General features: G+C 33.1%; 1 protein-coding gene across 16 annotated transcripts in view; it reads right to left on the bottom strand.

Annotated features, from left to right (window-relative positions):
* LOC105345521 (titin-like) overlaps positions 1-19,385 on the bottom strand; it is an 85,367-nt gene that overhangs the window by 53,014 nt on the left and 12,968 nt on the right. For 13 of the 16 annotated variants that reach the window (XM_066072964.1, XM_066072967.1, XM_066072971.1 and 10 more), the window contains 29 exons: positions 18,815-18,895; positions 18,450-18,722; positions 17,463-17,747; positions 16,856-16,930; positions 14,382-14,651; positions 13,805-14,083; positions 13,559-13,585; positions 12,576-13,040; positions 12,220-12,480; positions 12,099-12,122; positions 9,786-10,070; positions 9,445-9,504; positions 8,810-9,073; positions 7,885-8,181; positions 7,001-7,051; positions 6,373-6,630; positions 4,965-5,237; positions 4,607-4,693; positions 4,171-4,428; positions 2,898-3,179; positions 2,674-2,760; positions 2,250-2,504; positions 1,825-2,106; positions 1,526-1,600; positions 1,079-1,129; positions 930-959; positions 776-838; positions 512-595; positions 340-423 (listed from right to left, as the gene is read on the bottom strand). In XM_066072964.1, coding sequence (XP_065929036.1) covers positions 340-423; positions 512-595; positions 776-838; positions 930-959; positions 1,079-1,129; positions 1,526-1,600; positions 1,825-2,106; positions 2,250-2,504; positions 2,674-2,760; positions 2,898-3,179; positions 4,171-4,428; positions 4,607-4,693; positions 4,965-5,237; positions 6,373-6,630; positions 7,001-7,051; positions 7,885-8,181; positions 8,810-9,073; positions 9,445-9,504; positions 9,786-10,070; positions 12,099-12,122; positions 12,220-12,480; positions 12,576-13,040; positions 13,559-13,585; positions 13,805-14,083; positions 14,382-14,651; positions 16,856-16,930; positions 17,463-17,747; positions 18,450-18,722; positions 18,815-18,895 — 5,166 coding nt within the window. The remainder of the gene's footprint in view (positions 1-339; positions 424-511; positions 596-775; positions 839-929; positions 960-1,078; positions 1,130-1,525; positions 1,601-1,824; positions 2,107-2,249; positions 2,505-2,673; positions 2,761-2,897; positions 3,180-4,170; positions 4,429-4,606; positions 4,694-4,964; positions 5,238-6,372; positions 6,631-7,000; positions 7,052-7,884; positions 8,182-8,809; positions 9,074-9,444; positions 9,505-9,785; positions 10,071-12,098; positions 12,123-12,219; positions 12,481-12,575; positions 13,041-13,558; positions 13,586-13,804; positions 14,084-14,381; positions 14,652-16,855; positions 16,931-17,462; positions 17,748-18,449; positions 18,723-18,814; positions 18,896-19,385) is intronic. The other 3 variants (XM_066072970.1, XM_066072968.1, XM_066072969.1) reach the window with 3 other exon arrangements.

Here is a 19,385-nt window from a genome sequence, read left to right as displayed (position 1 = left end):
CAAAGTGGTAACAAATCGTGAACAAACTCTACAGACATTTTACTATGGTTTACTTATAGTACTGAATTTGTTCAACACTATCTAATTTACTGGCTAAACAGGTACTTGAAATTTGTATCTTGAAATTTGTATTTGAGCCGTTATCGAACATTCAAAATTTGAAACATCTGCTAGGTACATGTACCTATTTGCCGGCAAACCAAAGGTCCAACGATCTCATATACCAGACTTGGTGCAATTGTTTATATAAAAAGAAAACCTCGATAAGAAAAATCATGCACACAGATGTTATTCTCTGACGCTTATACGAACCGTATATTAAAGTTTGAAACCACTTACCTTGGGGTATAGAAGCATCAGGAGAAGGTAGTGTTCTTTCCGGTAGGATGCCTGTCGGAACATTTTCTTGAGGTACATATGTTCCTATGTTAAGAATAAAACTAGCTTAAAATCATTGCTTACAAAATTAGTGTCTTAACAAGAACAATTGACAAAATTTCATAACACAAACCTGGGGGTGTGGGGAAGTCTGGGGGAATTATCGGTGCTTCTGGAAGTTGACCTGTTGGCAGATTGTCTTCGGCCACGTAAGGTCCTGTGTCAAAGATTAAGTTGATAAAAATACATGATATAGAAAGATTAATTTGTTCAATATTTGTTCGATATTCTTCCAGCATTGCAAGGTTATGTGGAAGTTGACCTCTCAATTTTTTTTCACTATTTTAGGAAGATTAATACGTAAGTATAACGAATGGTAATATTTCATCACACAAACCTGGAGGTATTGGTTGTTCAGGCACTTGTCCTGTCGGAATATTGTCTTCAGGTATGTAAGGTCCTAAATAAAAAATCACACTGATTAAAAATCTTTCTAAGGAAGCGGTTGTATGTGTTCACTAATACAACAATCCCTTTTTCATTACACAAACCTGGTGCTATTGGTTGTCCCGGCAATTGGCCTGTTGGAAAATTAAACTTAAGTGTAATTATTAAATTAAAGAATAAAATTGGTTAAAAACTTTCGAGAGGTTTGCGACGTTTCTTAAAAACAGTGAAAAGATTTTATTGCTACACAAACCTTGGGGTACCGAGCCATCCGACGGAGCTATTGGTTGTCCTGGATATGGGCCTGTTGGAAATTTGTTTGATGACATTTATTCAAAATTTTATCAAACATTTCATTTTTTTTTTGATAAATAATTATGTAGATCGTAGAGTTTGACAATCTAAATAATTCTAATAAAACTTTGTGGACTTTTTAAAACAAACCTTTCAAATAAAAATAACAATGCTTATTACATTAAAAAAAATTGAATACAATTTTATTTTCGAGAGATCATGTCCACATGTCCTATAAAATTTCAAACAATCAAAACAACTGGAACAGTTTCAATTCAAACGAGTTTTACCGAAATACAAAGGAAATTAACGTCGACATATATTTCATAATAAGCCTTATGCAACCATACACATTGGCTTATATCACTAAACACATCGTCTTATGCAACCATACACTTTCGCTTACCCGTTCCCGGCTCTGGAATTGTAACTGGTGTAATTGTCATTGCTGGTCCGTATACGGTATTAGTACGATCCTTATCTGAAATTGGTAAAACCAAATAACCAAAAAAAAGTTAAGAAAATAGATTAATAGTTGTGTAGCTTTTTTTGAAACTCTCTACATGACAAAGTACATGTACGTCTGAAAATAAAGTTTTCTCTTTACTATAAATGAGATAGAAATGATACTAGGATTAATCACTCAACAGTAAAACCACTTATTTTTTTTTGCTCTCATTTCCTGAAAATTTGTTCATTTCTTACCATTTTTATAAACATTTACTCCCGTTGAGTGTGACAATGTAGATCCATCCGTAGCCATACACGTGTAACTTCCGGCGTCTTCTGGATAAACGTAACTGAACTCGATCCGGCGGTTGTTGTCGACTAATCGAGCTCTCCCAGCAGGAGGCTGAAAGGGTTGTCCATTTTTTATCCAGCTGACGCTAACCCCCGGTGGAAGGTTCGGAATGCTACACTTCACGACCACTTTTCTTCCAGTAATAGGATTAAGCCTTGGAGGTTGGTAAGTAGCGCTGGCTAGGGCTTTTGGTAGACAAAAAAAAATTGAAAATGAAACGAAATATGTACATTGCAATTAACAATATAAATACGTGTCTCGTGGGTTTTTTTTCTTTCGTAAATCACAAAATATTTTAGGATAGATTAACAATAGCATTAAAACATACCTGGTGAAACATAATTGAGTAAGGTAGACGAAGACGATAGAATATTGTCATTCGTAATACAGGTGTATCTTCCATTGTCAGCAGGTTCGAAATCAGGAATTACCAAAACACGACCGTCATTTTTGTAGTAAACAGGATTTCTTGTAATTGGTCTTCCATCCTTCATCCACGTGAAAACAGCATTAGGATTAGGATTCTTGACTCCACAATACAATTCTACAACTCCATCTCGTGTAGGCAGATCCATAGGAGAACCTAAAACATTAAAAGAGTTCATTATAATTTCAAAAACTTCTGATTATTATTATGATACTCTTCCAGTGAACGCCCCCCCCCCCAGCATTTCTCTTTACTTTTAGTGACTTTCGTGTAAGTGTCCTTTATTGCAATCATATTGTAGACAAATGTGCAATGATATATTTACCAATTTCTAGGTTTGGAAAAGATCTGTCATCAATTTGAGAAAGCAGGAATGTTGGATCTCCGTACACATCAGTTACTCGGCCGTTATCTGTTAATATAAATGTTCATCAAAAACTTTCTGATTCACAAAAAAAAACCAACGAAAAAATAGGTCTATTTAAGAAGTCATACTGGTTGACTTTGTAAAAATTGATAGTTTACTTCCAAATATAAAAGTACACATACCATCTCTAAAGACCTTTACGCTTGTAGTATAAGCTTCCCTTTGCTCTGTGTCTGCAACACATTCGTAGCTCCCAGCATCACTGGCATAAACGGGACTGAATTCAATTTTACGATTGTTGTTGAGGAACCGAACTCTGGCACTTTGGATGTTGAATGGTATTCCATCTTTCAGCCATTGGACGGTAACATCGGCAGGAAGGTTTTGTATGTTACATACAATCTCAGCCCTTCTACCCATCAATGGATTCACATTTGGAGGTTCATAAGTCGCCATTGCAGATTCTACAGTTTACAAAAGACTTAGATTAAAACTAAATGCATCCTTTTTTATTATATGTACAATCATACATGTATATATGATCGCGAATTTTTGTCGCAGTAAAAAATATTTGCAATAGTTTACTGCAAAATGAAGATGGTTTTCAATTTTGCAAAATGTGATAAACTATCGAATAAAAGTAAAATTATTTTATGTTTATATAACTATTAGAGTTCGTAATGACATAGGTATTCACGGAGGTTAATAGATCAACAAATTACCCGCTAGATCAACATTAAAGTTAAAAAAATTCAGATATATTTTTAAGCTTTTAAAAAGTCTTTTTAAGAAGATCCATTTTATCTAAAAGAAAAGTGATGCAACCATCACTATCTTCTGAACAATGTATTGAAAACTGCATAGAAGCACATACAATTATTGAGTTTTAATTATTGTTGTTTTTCTTCCAAAAAAAATTCGTTGGGATTTAATTTCGTCATATCTTAGTCTGTAAAATCGGTCACATATCAACTCTGTATTTAAGAATACTCGGGTTAAAAAATCGTCTTGGATTTAAATTTTATCAATTTCATTGATTTATACTGCCAACGAAAATAAGGAAGTTAAATGTCATTTTTCAAAGCATTATTCTATATTTCTTTTCAGTATCCTGCCTAAATTCCATTTGTAGTGTACTTTTGTAGTTATTAACTTAACTGCTTTATAAGGACCCTATTGCAAATAAGCTTTTTAACAAAGCTTCTAGAAGCTGTCTTCAGTAATAATTATCATTTGTATGTCATTTAATCTTTAAATAACAATATTCAAAATAATTATTCTATGAAGTTGCATAGTGCTGTGATATGCTTGATTATTAATTTGAGGTATGTTATATGTGTAATTATGGCATTTTGTGATATATTAACCTAAATAAAATGAAATGTATTGAAATCCTCATCAAATATTTCTGGTTCTACAGTAAATTGCATATAATGAATGGATATCACAAATTACCTGGAGTTCTATACGATAGACTTGTTGAAGCGGACGACATGGATCCATCATTGGCAACACAAGTGTATCTACCATTATCAGCAGCAGAAAATCCAAAAAGGACTAAGCTTCGTCCGTTGTACATGTAGTATGTTGGTTTCATTCTCTGAAGCGGCCGACCATCTTTCAGCCATCGAATGATTGTGTTGGGGTTACTAATTTGAAGGCCGCACATGATCTCAACTCTTCCTCCAATTATCGGATATGGCATAGGTGTACCTTAATTAGCATATATTGTAAGGCGTTAAAAAGGATTTTTAACAAGTTTTACTTGAACAAATAAATTCTTATGACTTAAAAATTGATAATTCAAATTTTTATTAATCAAAATATTGAAAACAAAACTGTTACTCTAATACAATTATTCAACTATGAATTGTATAAATTTGAGTTTTACCAAAGCTTATTTGGCGGCGTGGACCATACATCCAGTATAAAGATTCCATGAACATAGGGTTGCCAAGTGCTGCGCTTCTTTCCAAAGCTATGTAAAATTTAAAAGAAAAACAAGTTCAAATGTTTTGACATCATTATCTTAACTAATGAAGGTTTTATGAAATATAATAATATTTCAGAATAATCATATTTGATTATTTTTTCTGGGGGTTTTTTCTTCATTTTTTTTAAATAATTGCAAATCAGGTATTGTGTGGGAAAATCACACCTGCACGATACACACGATTCCTTTAGCTTTTTAATTTGTAGATGATATTTACTGGTACATAATTAGATTTAAAAAATACAACAGAACTTACGAGTGGAGTAGCCATTTAGATACATCGACCATTGGTATCCATTGGCTTTGCAGGTATATCTTCCTACGTCGGACGGTTGGAAAGATTTAATCCACAAAGTTTGGTCGTTGTCCATTAGAACCACTTGTTCTGGTTCAGCCACCAGTGGAATACCCTCGTATTCCCAGCTGACTGCATCAGTGGGTTGAAGCCCGGGAATACGACACTTTATTTCCACAGCCGAGTTGAAAATTGGATATATCTTCATAGGCTTTGTTGTTACTCCAGCTTCATCTGTTGCAATAAAATGAGCTTAAAAGTAAGATCTTTGAAAAACGAATTTCATGATCGAGCTTTCAAAAGTGCAATTGCTGTTTTAGCCATGTTAAGGAAGCATAACAGTTACAATTTTATAGACTGGACTTAAAAAAGAAGAGAAACAAGAATAGAATTCCAGGGTCCCCCGCCGGTCAAGCAGTATACTAGTATCGAGCCTATCGACCAAGGCTGATTTAGGAACTTGACCAAGGTATTAGTGGTATAAACATTTGGTATAAATTTAATGAAAATCCGTCAAAATTTGTAGACATGAGAGCGCTTACAAGGTCAATTTTTGGATAAAACGAAGTCATGATTGTGGTCAAAGTCCCATAACGCCAACAAAAAATATTGACTAAAGCTGATTTTCGAACTTGACCAAGGTAATAGTGGTATAAACATTTGGTATAAATTTAATGAAAATCTGTCAAAATTTGTAGGCATGAGAGCGCTTACAAGGTCAATTTTTGGATAAAACGGAGTCATTATTGCAGTCAAAGTCCCATAACTCCAACAAAAAGTATCGACCAAAGCTGATTTTCGAACTTGACCAAGTTAATAGTGGTAAAAACATTTGGTATAAATTTAATGAAAATCCGTCAAAATTTGTAGGCATGAGAGCGCTTACAAGGTCAATTTTTGGATAAAACGGAGTCATTATTGCAGTCAAAGTCCCATAACTCCAACAAAAAGTATCGACTAAAGCTGATTTTCGAACTTGACCAAGGTAATAGTGGTATAAACATTTGGTATAAATTTAATGAAAATCCGTCAAAATTTGTAGGCATGAGAGCGCTTACAAAAAAGTGTGACGGACGGACGCACGGACCCACGGACACACGGACCCACGGACACACGGACCCACGGACGCCCGGCATTTCTATGTCCCCGCTCAGCGTTGCGGCGGGGGACAATAAAATGTTTGTACTGCAAGAGACATAAATTTGGCACTTTAAGGCATTTAATTAAAAAAAACTGAAACTGAATATTTTGCAGTAAATTAAAGGGCTCTTCTTTTTAGGGAGATCCATATAGTATAAAAATGGACACGGACATCCAGCCCTCTTAAATCACGATAATGGCCAGGGACATCCAGATAAATAGATCGTACCTGAATTTATATAAATAAGTTCTTGTGCTGCCGAATGCCAATTTTGCCCCCCAGTCAGACACATATAGACTCCGCGATCTGAAGGTCCAAAAGCTAGCAAGACCAAACGGCGGAAGTCGTCTTCAAACGCGACGTTTGGTAGGGTATCATCCAGAGGTCTGTTGTCTTTGAACCAAGCAATGCTGGACGTCGAATCATCCGCGACATCACACTGAATTCTTAGGTTCCCAGCTTCGATTGGGATTCTTGAGGAGGCGACTGAAACGTTTGAAAACCTTTTTATTAGTTTCGACAAAAGTACCTGTATATTAATTTTGCAATTCTACGAAAAAAAAACCAAAATGCTAACATACATACTTGAAAAAAATCATCAATTCATTATGTTGATTGCATCACTAATTTTTTAATGTAACAAATAATCAGTTAAATAATTTACTGTTACAATTTGTGAATAACGTACTTTTTCATTACTTAATTGAAATTGATTCATTTCCTCTTTGGCCAAAATTTATTTTAGAAAAATAAAAAGATCAAACCCTTTTACCGAAATACACTTTATGTTTCACTCATGCAATTTTGGCATGAGCTTAGAATTCTTTTTTTAAGTGACATCATATCTTATACTAACCTGCTGCTGCCTGTCCGAGGAACCGTCCAAAATGTCGTTGTCTTGTTGCCGCTTTAAATATAAAAAATATTGAGATAGCAAGCAAAGTTTTCTTTAAAAAATGGCATTAAATTTAAAACGAAAAAAAATATCACAAAAATATCATAAAAATCAACATAAACAAACGAACATTTTGGTGCAAGTATGTGATAAAGCGCAATTTCTTATCAATAATTTCAAGACGGGGCAACATTTCAAGGCAATGGTTTCAAATCACAAAGCAACCATCTCCATTATCTTTGAACAATGATTAAAGATCATACATGTTCAACGCCTTACAAATGCCTATACTGCATACAGAGCAATTTTTGCCGCGTGAAATTTTGGCTCTCTCTACACTTAAAACAGTTTCGCCCCATCTTGAATTCGCTCAGGCAAAGCATTGATTACAAAATGTTAATTTGAGATATGGTTATTCGCCCAGTCTTTAGATGGTATCGGACGTTTGTTGATATTGTTGATATTAATATGGATTAAAGTACATTATGATTTGAATATTTTCACTGGTTTAAAATACTCAAATCCTACAACATTTAACAAAAGAATATGGTTTAAATTTTTTTTTAAAGATAAAAAAAATTGAAATCACTAGCGGGACTTAATCCATGACTTATACATTAGATTCACAGTGAACTCTCTAACCGACTACGCTACGCTATAAGCGAACCACTTTAGGAAAGAAACTATTACAAATATTACACTCGATTTATTGTTTATTTCAATAAATAGCACGTCACAACATTAAGTTGTCACATGCCACCTTGAATTCGCACACTAAAACGAGAGAGAAAAGGACGAAAATAAATCGGGGACGAAAATTTCCCCGTTTACAATAGATGATTTACCGTTGGCGTGTGGTTGTATGTACATCACGACAGGGGTGACATTAGGATCATTCACTGCACACATGTAATTTCCTTGATCTGATGCACTGACGGAACGTAAGATCATCTTACGACCGTTCTGCTGAAAGATTATATTTGGGTTATTTTCTGCTGCGATCGGTACATTTTCCTTAAACCACGTGACTTGCATATTTGGATTGGTGGCGCTGTCGTGGTCATGAACGCTGCACGTGATCTCCAGTCTACTTCCGATGATTGGGTTTAGTCGCTGGGGAACGTAGACGACGATAGCCGTATCTAGAATCAAGCCAAACTCTGTATTTAGAATCAGTTAATACAATACTACTTGGCGAACACTGGAAGCACCTTTTACACTTCTGAGGAGAAAAGCAACTCAAATTTGAATTAAAAAAAAAACTTATTGACAATTTAAACCAGCCATTCATTTTTTCTTCTTTAGATAACGGATTTTTTATAAGTGCGTATGACATAATTGAATATGTATAAAACAGTAACACACGCTTATTGCAAAAGAGCTTATGATGAATTGACGCTAATAGTGAAGTCATTTTCATTTCCCATGAGTTTAATGCAGACTATGTAGCTAACAGATCTAGCAAATTGCGTTTATAACAAAGCAGAATTGCTATTCCCCAGAACTTCGTGATTAGGGTTTTTTACTGTATATAAATGTTTAGCTCTATGGCTTTAAAATGCATCAAGTATTAACAACTTAACCTACTATCTTATCATGGTTTTGATGGTTGACATAATTATGTAAGATTTGGTAGAAAATAAATGTCTGTCGTAGGCCATATTACTGCAATATGATGCATAAATAAATTTAAACAAATATCATCAAATTCTAATTTGACAATTCGGTTGAATTATTTCTTGATAAAAAAAAATTGACCAAAGCCATTACTTGAATTGCCTTCAATGAAGAGGTCTGTTGAAACTGAGGTTAAGTATTCGTTTTTGGCAACGCAAGTGTAGAGACCCGAATCCTCTTCTTTAACGCTCTCAAACACAATCTTCTTCTTGTTGTCTGCGAAGTAGATAGCCCTACCGGCAGGAGGGTTGAACGGCTGACCATTTTTAGCCCAAAATATTTCAGCGTTTCCACTGTCGATCAGACAATTGATTTCAAAGTAGCCCGATTTGATGTTGATTTCTTGCATTGGATTGCCTGTTTCGTAGAAAATTACGATCATATTTTAACAAGACACAAAGATTTAAGAAAATTACAATGTTTTGTTTTTTTATGTTTTATTTAAGAAAATGATCATCATAGAAGTAAAAAGTTACTGAATTACTTTAAAAACAAAGAAGATCATAAAATCATGGACATTAAGCATAGATGAGCTAAGTGAGAGTTATGGACTATACAAATGGCAAATAAATAAACATATTATCATTGAAAATTATATTCACTTCTTTCGATATAACTATGAATGTAGAATATTGCATGATAAAGCTTCATATAATAATATCAAATAGAAGTTGAAATGTTTAACATTTTAACGGAACTCTTAATCACCCAATCAGAATGTAGCTTACTTTGCTGGATGGTTGATCCCGAGGACAGTGACATCGTAGCATACATAGTTCTGCTTTCCTCTGAAATTATTGAAGAAAATTATATGATTCATTTAAAATTGTATGGCCATCTTTTTAAATTTTTTTTAATGATATTTAGCTTTTTCTGCAATGTCTAATGTCAGTTTTTTTCTTTTCTTGTTTTATTGATTTTTATGTATAATATTTATCAATTCTGGAAATGAATTTGTGAATTTAATTTTGGTCTTTAATAACTTTTATTGAAATAAATGTAAATCATTTTTTTGTCACGTAGTTCATATAATATGTTAATAAAATAAAATTTGATTAAAATAACTCACCACGTTCATGTACTTTTACAAATGTGGACACCGAGGTCCTCATTGGGTCATTAGCCTGACATGTATATTTTCCCTCATCCCCCGGTACCACCGGGTCAAATAGTAATAGCTGGTTGTAGTTTTGGAACTGAATTCTTTGGTCAGCTGTTGGCTGCACAGGGACGTCATTTTTGAGCCAGGTTAAGCGAATGTTTGGATTTGTGGTTGTGATGTCACAAGTCAACTCCAGGCGTGTTCCTCTGACGGGGTTCAAGGTTTGGGGTTCATGAACAACCACGGCGTTTTCTAATTAAAACAGATTTGTTATTTTTACTTTTTTTATAACAGTGTTTATCGCATATTGTGCAAAACAAGTTTTTAAGTTAACATGTATTTCATATTATTCTTGACAACATCGGCATGGTAAATTGAAAAATAAGGTGTCTGTTGTTTATCATTTACGAATTCATATTTGGCTATTCATCGTCTGTACTGTTGTAATCAATTGTTGTTTTTCTATCATACCGACGCATTTTTACATACCTGTGAATATTGTTCGTGACTTGCCGTGATTTATAAATATATTTTACCGTCATGTGTGAAATGCAATATTGTTAAGATTCTGTTCAAATTCTGTGTGCAACAATTTCTTTAAATGTCATTTACAAAATATCCTTACGTTATACGTGTACATTATCATCATGCAGTTATTTTGTAATGAAGTTATCATTTTAATAAAAAAACAAAACAAAAATGAAACGCTTACAGTAGCGACAGACATTAGCATGCTCTCTTAGCGCAAAAAAAAAATCAACACCAACAAATTTACATTTTGCTGATGAAACGATGCAATGATGGTTGATAGGTATATTTTTTCCTAAAGAGAAAACCACAACATAATCTATTCTTAGGAATCAAAATGGACATTGTACTTCTATCTATATCTAATTGCATAGTCTATGGAAACCTCGTGCAATGCACAACTATATCGGTGATTTCGAAGAACAGCATTAAATATGTTGACACCCATCGTTTTACCTAACCTGTCCTAGGTTATGAAGCTATTTTACTGTAGTGGTGTAATATACACTGTTTGGCATGAATAAAACTGAATAATTGTCCCCACAGAATGACTATGGCAATAGTGTGGTTAATTTATTTTTTTTTCATGCGTGCACTTTTCTTATACGTGCTAATCTTTATGAGGATAATAAAATGAATTAATAAAAGAAATGTCTATTAAATTTAGAAATGCAACATAGGCAATAATCTAACATAATATATTATCCTTTGTATGTGACCTTATCTCTTTGAATATTGGAATTGTAATTATTAGTAAAATATTTCAATTCGAAACAACATAAGTAAAAATGTATCATCTCTCCCGCAGATATAATAAAGATGATCTAAATGTTTACAATTTTGATTGACTAAAACACTTTATGGATGTAAATGTAACATTTAGTATTTGTCAATAGGTGTACCTTATGTTTAACGTATAGCTTTATTTGACAATGCACAGAACAGAAATTAGCATTTTCAATGGTGCTGAAAGTTTGTGTGGTTAAGTGTACATATAATCTGCAAATTTGTCAAAGACAAACACTGATAATTTCATTCAACAAAAACACTGAGTAATGACGTAAAGCGGTTAAAATTTAATAGTGAAACGCCTTTCGAATACTTTTTTATAGTTGAAGTACTGCATACTGCACTTTCAATCTTTTTATCTTCATCTATGCTTTAATCGACTAAAATGGTGTAGAAACCGATTTAGTAATTATCAAGTTAACAAGTTATTTTCTTATTTTATTTTCATTTCAAGTTTCATTTGAATGAAAAGAACTGTTAAAGGTTTTTGAATTGTGTTGTATAAGATTCATATTGCTTTAGAATAATTAATATAATGCGATATGAATAGTTTTTGAAAGACTTTTTGGGGAAAACGGCTACACGAGCAAAAGAATAAGAGTTTATACTGAGAGATGAAGAGCTGTTGAAATGGATTTTTGGCTATCAACATGTTGGTTTTCAAACTATATTTTATACCATTTTACTGTATAGAATAACTTCTTATCTAATGTTTTTTTATTCTTGTTTTATCATCAAATTCCTCTATAATTATTCTTGTGAGTAAACTAAAAAGCCACACAACGAAACAAAAAGTCACACAGTTTAGTGAATCTATATAAACTAATTGAACAAAATTGATAAATCTTAAGGACATATCAGGATTGTAAATCATCCCAATGCAGCAAAAGACAATCGCAGTAGCATGCTTCATAAACGCACATGAAACAAATTGCGCTACCAGCGCTCATTTATTTTACTTACGTGCCCAATCTTCATTGTAATATTCTACAAGAGCAATTCCAGATTATCAGTTCACAAAATTCAGGGAAACGCAAATCGCAGCAGGTTTGCATACACACCTGAGCAAAACATCATACAGTACCTTTGTTTTTAATGAAAAGCTCTGTTGATGCCGATGCCTGGTATTGGTTGTTTACGATGCAGGTATACAGCCCATTATCTTCAGGAGCCACAGATAGGAACACGATTGTCTTTTTGTTGTTTTTGAAGTATACCGGTCGATTAGATGGAATCAAATAAACGTTCCCATCTTTTAACCAAGTTATTTCTCCATCTATGGTACCAGGGATGTTGCAGTTTATCTCAAAGTATCCCGAGCTAATAACTTTCTCTTCAATAGGACCTATGGAAAAAGAATTCAAAAAGCTTCAGCGTAAATTCTTTTATAGTTACATGTACAACAGTATCACCTTAAACTATATGTAAGTTTATAAATACCCTGGCTGATTGTTCTCATGCCAGCTACGGAATTTCCGACCATTTGACCTCCAACCATTTGACCTCCGATCATTTGACCTCCAACCATTTGACCACCGCTCATCTGGCCTCCAACCATTTGAACACCGCTCATCTGGCCTCCAACCATTTGACCTCCTGTCATCATGGATCCGTTGACCATTTGACCTCCAATCATTTGACCTCCGATCCTTTGACCTCCAACCATTTGACCACCGCTCATCTGGCCTCCAACCATTTGAACACCGCTCATCTGGCCTCCAACCATTTGACCTCCTGTCATCATGGATCCATCGACCATTTGACCTCCAATCATTTGACCTTGAACCATTTGACCTCCTCCCAATACGGATCCTTGAACCATTTGATTTCCTGACATTCGATTGCCACCAAGGAAGAACTGACCACCTCCAGTATTACCAAATAACGAAGCAAATTTATTATTGTCTGAAAGAAAATTAAACACGATAATTAACGTTATTTGCATTAATTGTTTATCGGAAGCCAAAAGTGTCTAACGCGCATTTTTTTAAAAACGTTATTTGTTTATTTGATATTTATATAAAGCGCATATTTTTTTGCAGATCGCAATTTTTTTTTAAATTTCCATATTCAGTTGTTCTCCTTGTTAGAGATTTAAGTCAATTGCGCAATATTTTAGGCTGAGCATGCACAGCTTACACCAGTGAGCCATTACTACAATTTCTACAGATATCTTGCCTGAATATCTTCGTACAACTCCACATATTTTCAACAGCAAACAACATACTTTTGGTGTTACATAACAGCAGTTTCACAAATTTTATCTTACATTTAAAGCGCAAAATACAGACATCTTACACATTACCTAAAGAAAACATAACACAAAACTTGTTAGACTACAAAAACAGTACAACTGACGTGCTTTACAAATCTATGGTGCGCATTCTGTTAAACGCTCTTTTTTAATTTACCACTGTACTTACCCATTTCGCTAGCAACAGTTCCTGGTTCTAATACATTAATAAATGGTGTAACAACATATTACATAAATAGAAGACGTTCAAAATGCTGAAATTGATGAGGGACATGAACAGGCTTAAGGTATTTCAAAATTATTTTCTGGAATATAATTTGAAATAAGATTTTTTATTAATCCAGTTTAATATCCTATATTCTTAAAAAATTGCTTATCAATAATAATCAAAACAGAAGTAAATAAAACTACCTACCTTTAGAATGAACGTTGACAAATGTTGACACGGCCGTTGATAGGTCACCATTAGCGATACATTTATATTGCCCACTGTCCTGCGCAGTAACGTTATATACGGTAACAAGTGAGTTTTTATTCTGCATGATAACACGTCTTCCGGGAAGAAGAGGTTCGCTATTTTTAGTCCATGATAATTGAACGTTTGGATCAGAAGAGGTTACATCACAACGTAGTTCCAAGATACCGCCAACCATGGGGTGTTTGGTCTCAGGCATGAAGGAAACCATAGCGTCATCTAAAAGCATTATCAAAACATGCCTAAAGACGAGTTTGGCTAAGATTTCGGAGCCATCTTATTTTCTTCATCATGTAGATTGTTTATGCTGATACAGATAATCAGAATTTGATCATTGCAGTGCGCTGTTCAAATTCACAGTTATCACCATTTGGTATTAGGCCCTCATACTGTTTATGTTAACATTGCTTAATATTACTAATCAAAATACATGGCTATAATAAAATTATTACATTTGACTGAATTTATTCCATCATAACAGTACTGGATGGAAAGATAATGATACAGTACAACTTACTAGCGTTTTCAATGAAAAGATCAGTTGATGCCGATGAGACATCCGTATCATTTAAGTAACAGGTATAAATTCCATTGTCTGCTGGGGATAAATTCTCGAATATAATCTTCCTTCTATCCCTGGTAAAGTAAACATATGGGTTTTGGGGATTTAAGTTGAAAGGTTTTCCATTTTTAGTCCATCGGATTGCCGAAGTAAGGTCATTAGGATTGGCATTACAAACGATTTCAAAATATCCGGATCCTATAGGAAGGCTCTGTAGGGCTCCGGCTAAAAATAGCAAAATTTGTGTTGTATTCAACGTGGTATATTGATATTGTTTGTACATTCGGACAACAGCCTTCCTCATATAATTAGATTACGGCTAAACTAAGCAAACGAATCGGTAAAAACATGGAATAGGACGTTTTTCTATATACATTTTTTTACAAAAACATTTTTCCTTATGTTACACAGGATATATAACAAATATTTTTATACAATATGAAAATCAAACTAAATTTATAGTTTGTTGACTCCTTATAAAAATGAAAATTAAACCAGTAAGGAAAATGAAAACCTGTTTTGACATTGAAATTTAACATAGAAAATCTTTTATCCAAGTAGATTAGTAGAATTGATGATTTTCTCTTTGCATGCAGACTCAATCATTATTTTGTCATCTCAATAGCACAAAAAACAACACATGATAAAAACAAAGTTAATGGAAATGTAAAATTACATATGTTTCTTTTACTGAAACAATCATTTTAAATTTAAGGCTGTGCTATGTGAATTTGCAAAACGTTTCAGTGTGCAATTCGACAATGTTTAATTCTTTGTCATTTTTCGAGGTGTGTTTTGTTAGCGGACTTCCTTTTTCTGATACCTACCGTCTGTTGAGGCTATGTTTGAAGCCTGTGCGGCTAATAATAATATCAAATAATTCTCAATCAAATCATACAAAATCATGAAATATGATCGATGAAAAGGCCACAAAATGTGTTAATATTAATAGTATTGATAAATGAACATGGTGAAAAAAAAATGTTAAAAACAAACGAAATGGAGTCACAAATATTTTTGTAATTATGTTTAACAAAGTCATTTGCAAATCATTCAAATTAATTTGCAAACAAATGGATAATTATTTGGGAATGTAAAAACTGCTGTGAACGGTACCCTTTGATACTTTAATTTTTTTATTATTAGTTCTTGACTTGATTTTAGAGTAATCAATGAAAATTACCATGCATCGTATATTAAACTATGCAATAATTCACCATAAATAGAAGAAAGAAAAGTCTAGATTTTTGACATATGAATTAAATAACTAACAATCACATTTTTTCATTGTTGTTTTGCTTAAAAAGACAAAAAATATGCAAAGTTATACAAAACCCGCCTTGATAAATATTTATGACCACTTTCAAAAGAAAAAAAATTGCATCGATGTTTTTAATCAGATATTTTGACCAACCGTGATGAGAATTCATTACCTTTTTTATTTCATTTGGATTTTGAATTTTAATGTTTCATGCAACTAAAAACACAACATCCATTGTTCAAAATCTGCACTTAATTTTTACGACATCTCTGCAGACGTAGAGGTCGTGTTTTACAACGTGGATATCATATACGTCTTTAAAAGTGCCCTTACGTCAATCAATGAGTAAAATAGATCCAGCTCGAACGTCATGAAGAATGCAACTTTAATCGAGTCCTGCTTGTTGTACATAGCATTTTCTTTCTCTTTTTAAATATTCATTGTATATTAAAGGAAATGTCAAAAAATGATGAAATTACTCGTAATAAATTACTATCAACCTTTCTCTCGCAAAAATACAATTCAAACTTTGCTGAGGCAAAATTTAGACAATAGACGGTTGTTTCAACGTCTTTTTGAAAGTAAATTAAGTTACCCTTCCTTTCATTATTCTTTGCTTACCCAAGACTTATACGTACGAGACCTGTACTTCTATATATCTTTTTATAAGGGCAAGCACCTGTACTATATATCTATCTTAATTATCATTGTAGCAACTCAGAACTAATTAACTTTCGTAAAAGAATACTGGGCATCTCTTACAGATCCAAAGCATATGATTTACGTCTTCATATATTCAGAAATAAGTGCTTCATATAGGTTTTTTTTATTATGAATTTCGCAATTTAATATTCTGTAGAAACATCTCATTGCTTCAAAAAGGCGATTTGTTAATTAGATTTAATTATGACCGTTCAGACCGCACCCAATCTATAGAAAATGAGACAAGAATCTTTGTATGTTTGCATTTAGAGTAGCAATTACACTTATTTTGTAATCTATATGTACGAGTTAATATATCAAAATTGTCAGTGGAAATCTTTAAATTATGATAAACCTCAGCCATTTAAATTATTTTTACTTAATTCCTTTCATGGTCTTTTTGCAAAAATAATTTTAAAAATTGATAAGTATTTAAAAAACGTGTCATTTATTGCCGACTACTTACTGTTTATAAGCTGGCCTGCCTGTTGTGCTGCTGAATTTGATTGTGGACCAAAGATGTCGGTAAACTTATTAGATTCTGTAAAAGAAATCCTCTTTGTTAAGGAATATAGTTAAAAAGTGGCATAGAATCCACACACATACATTCACTTTGATGTAGCAATTAACAGTAAGACGAGCCCAAACCCTATATGCTTTTTTAAAATATACATGTATAATAAGTTTAAACCTCTGTCATGGCTTCCTCTTAGATACTTTCAAAAAATTAGAAAATAATATCTTTCAAAAGTAATATATGCATCTGGTTTTGTTTAAACTTGCAATTGTTTTGTTTTAATGTTCTATCAAAATTGCAACATTGCATGTAAACTAATAAAGAGCTTACATTTGAAAATGTCTTAGATTTTGGTGGGTTTTTTTACATCTTATTCTCTCAACTTTAGGAGATATCTTCCCAAAACAAATTTATTTATAAAAGTAAATTAATTTATCAATTAAAATTGCAAACTTGGATGTGCTAAATCGTCATAAATACTCCCCTTTTGACGTAACTATAAACGAAAATCAGCTTTAAGACGTCTAAGCTTCATGAATATTGGATGATAACTGACCTGGCTTTAAGACGTTTACAATTATAGATGTGGGGTTGACATATCCGTCACTGCCTCTACACGTGTATTTTCCTTTGTCCCCTTCCTCCACAGCATTAAAGACAATGATCTTATTGTCGAAATAGAAACTAATTCTTTCCCCTTCCATCGGGTTGAAGGGTTGGCCATCCTTCATCCATGATATCTTTAGATTGGGATCCGTTGAGTGGATATCACAAAGGATCTCAAGTCTCTTGCCCAATGTTGGAGATAGCCTTGTCGGTTCATGGACAATCATAGCAGATTCTTTAAAAGTAACACATAGATATGACTACAGGACAGAGTAAATAATGTACTACTCAGTAACTTAGAGATTACTAAATGTTTTGGAGAGGTTTTTGATTGGCACGGCTCTATAGAATATGTTTTCTCAAATAAAATAAATGCTACTGTTTTTTGATGGAATGGTAAACATTTAGCTTCCCCGAGTAAATAGCATTTGCCTAAAATCTGACTTTATTTATTTCCTTGAAAAGTCTTATTGTACATGTATTTTTAATGAATATTGTAGAAGTGTTCGTTAAATCCAAATTGATTATTGTTGGCATTAGAATTCAACGCGATCTGGGTTGAGAAACAGGCACAATCTATAAACACCTTCTCTCACTGGTGTATACAGACTAATGCATAGGTTGACGTTGGAGGACTATATGTTGGTATCCATGTTTAATTTCTTTAAGAAGAGGAGCTTTGCATAAAGATAGAGCAAACTATTCAGACTTCAAAGATTAAATTAAAGATTATTTCTCAAGTAATCGATATTTTACAGCTTAATAAATCATATTAGACAATTTAAGGAAAATCTAATATAACGTTAATATGTTGACCATCCCGCCTCTTTAAGGTCCCTAAATACATGTAAATTTTCGTTTAATAACATTCAACACCTACGATAAAAAATGTCATGCATATATATATAAATACCTTTATAAGGAGAAACTTAAGTACCTGGAGAATCTAGAAACAAGTCAGTAGTTGAAGATGTTTTGAAAAGATTGTTAGCAACACACATATAATTCCCATTGTCCTCTTCGGTAACAGATTCGAAAACGATTTTTCGCTTGTTGTTCGTAAAGTAAATTTTGGGATTGTTTGGAGGTGGAGTCCAAGGTACTCCATTCTTTGTCCATTTGATTTCCAAATTGGGGTCAGCTGACTTGATCCCACACTCAATCTCAAGGGACCGTCCACTGCTTAAATTAACCTCCTCAATTGGACTTTCTGAAAAGCAAGACATGTAGAATTTATTATCTCTACGGCTATTTAATGCTCGTATCAATAAGAGTACATAGACAGTCAACATTGATACTTACGTCTTAAATTAGTTGTACCAGTATGAGTATGACTGCCCATTTGATTCGGAGCAAACATGGTTTGTCCTTGCACAAACTGACCTAGAATATTAAAAAAACAGAATACTGAAGACTTTTAACAAATAGCTGTATATTAACGGTACAATTTACTGCAGACACATTTAATTGGCTATTGCTAGATAACTTAGATTTCAAAAATATTACAATAATTGTAGAATTTAAAATCTAATGCAGCAGAAGAAAAGAATTTTCGAAAAAAACAGACTCACTGTTTAATGTAAGCAAATAAAACTAAACTAATGAACTATATGTACTTTTTATGTGTCATATAGTTGAACTGTTGAGAAGAAAAAAAATAATAAGATATGGACTAAATATTAAACTCTATTATGCAATCAAGCGTAAAAGGGTTCTGCAAAAAAGCAAGGAAATTAATATATAAAACTTTTGTTTAAATGTATGACAAAAGCAAGGAAAGGGTATCATAAGCATTTGAATACAGGTATCCCCAACAACAGTATTTAAAATGGATAAAATGATAAGAAATAAGAAATAGTTTGTATTGTATAAT

Source organism: Magallana gigas, chromosome 10, assembly GCF_963853765.1.
Source record: "Magallana gigas chromosome 10, xbMagGiga1.1, whole genome shotgun sequence".
NCBI lineage: Eukaryota > Metazoa > Mollusca > Bivalvia > Ostreida > Ostreidae > Magallana > Magallana gigas.
This window is presented reverse-complemented; position numbering and strand designations above follow the sequence as displayed.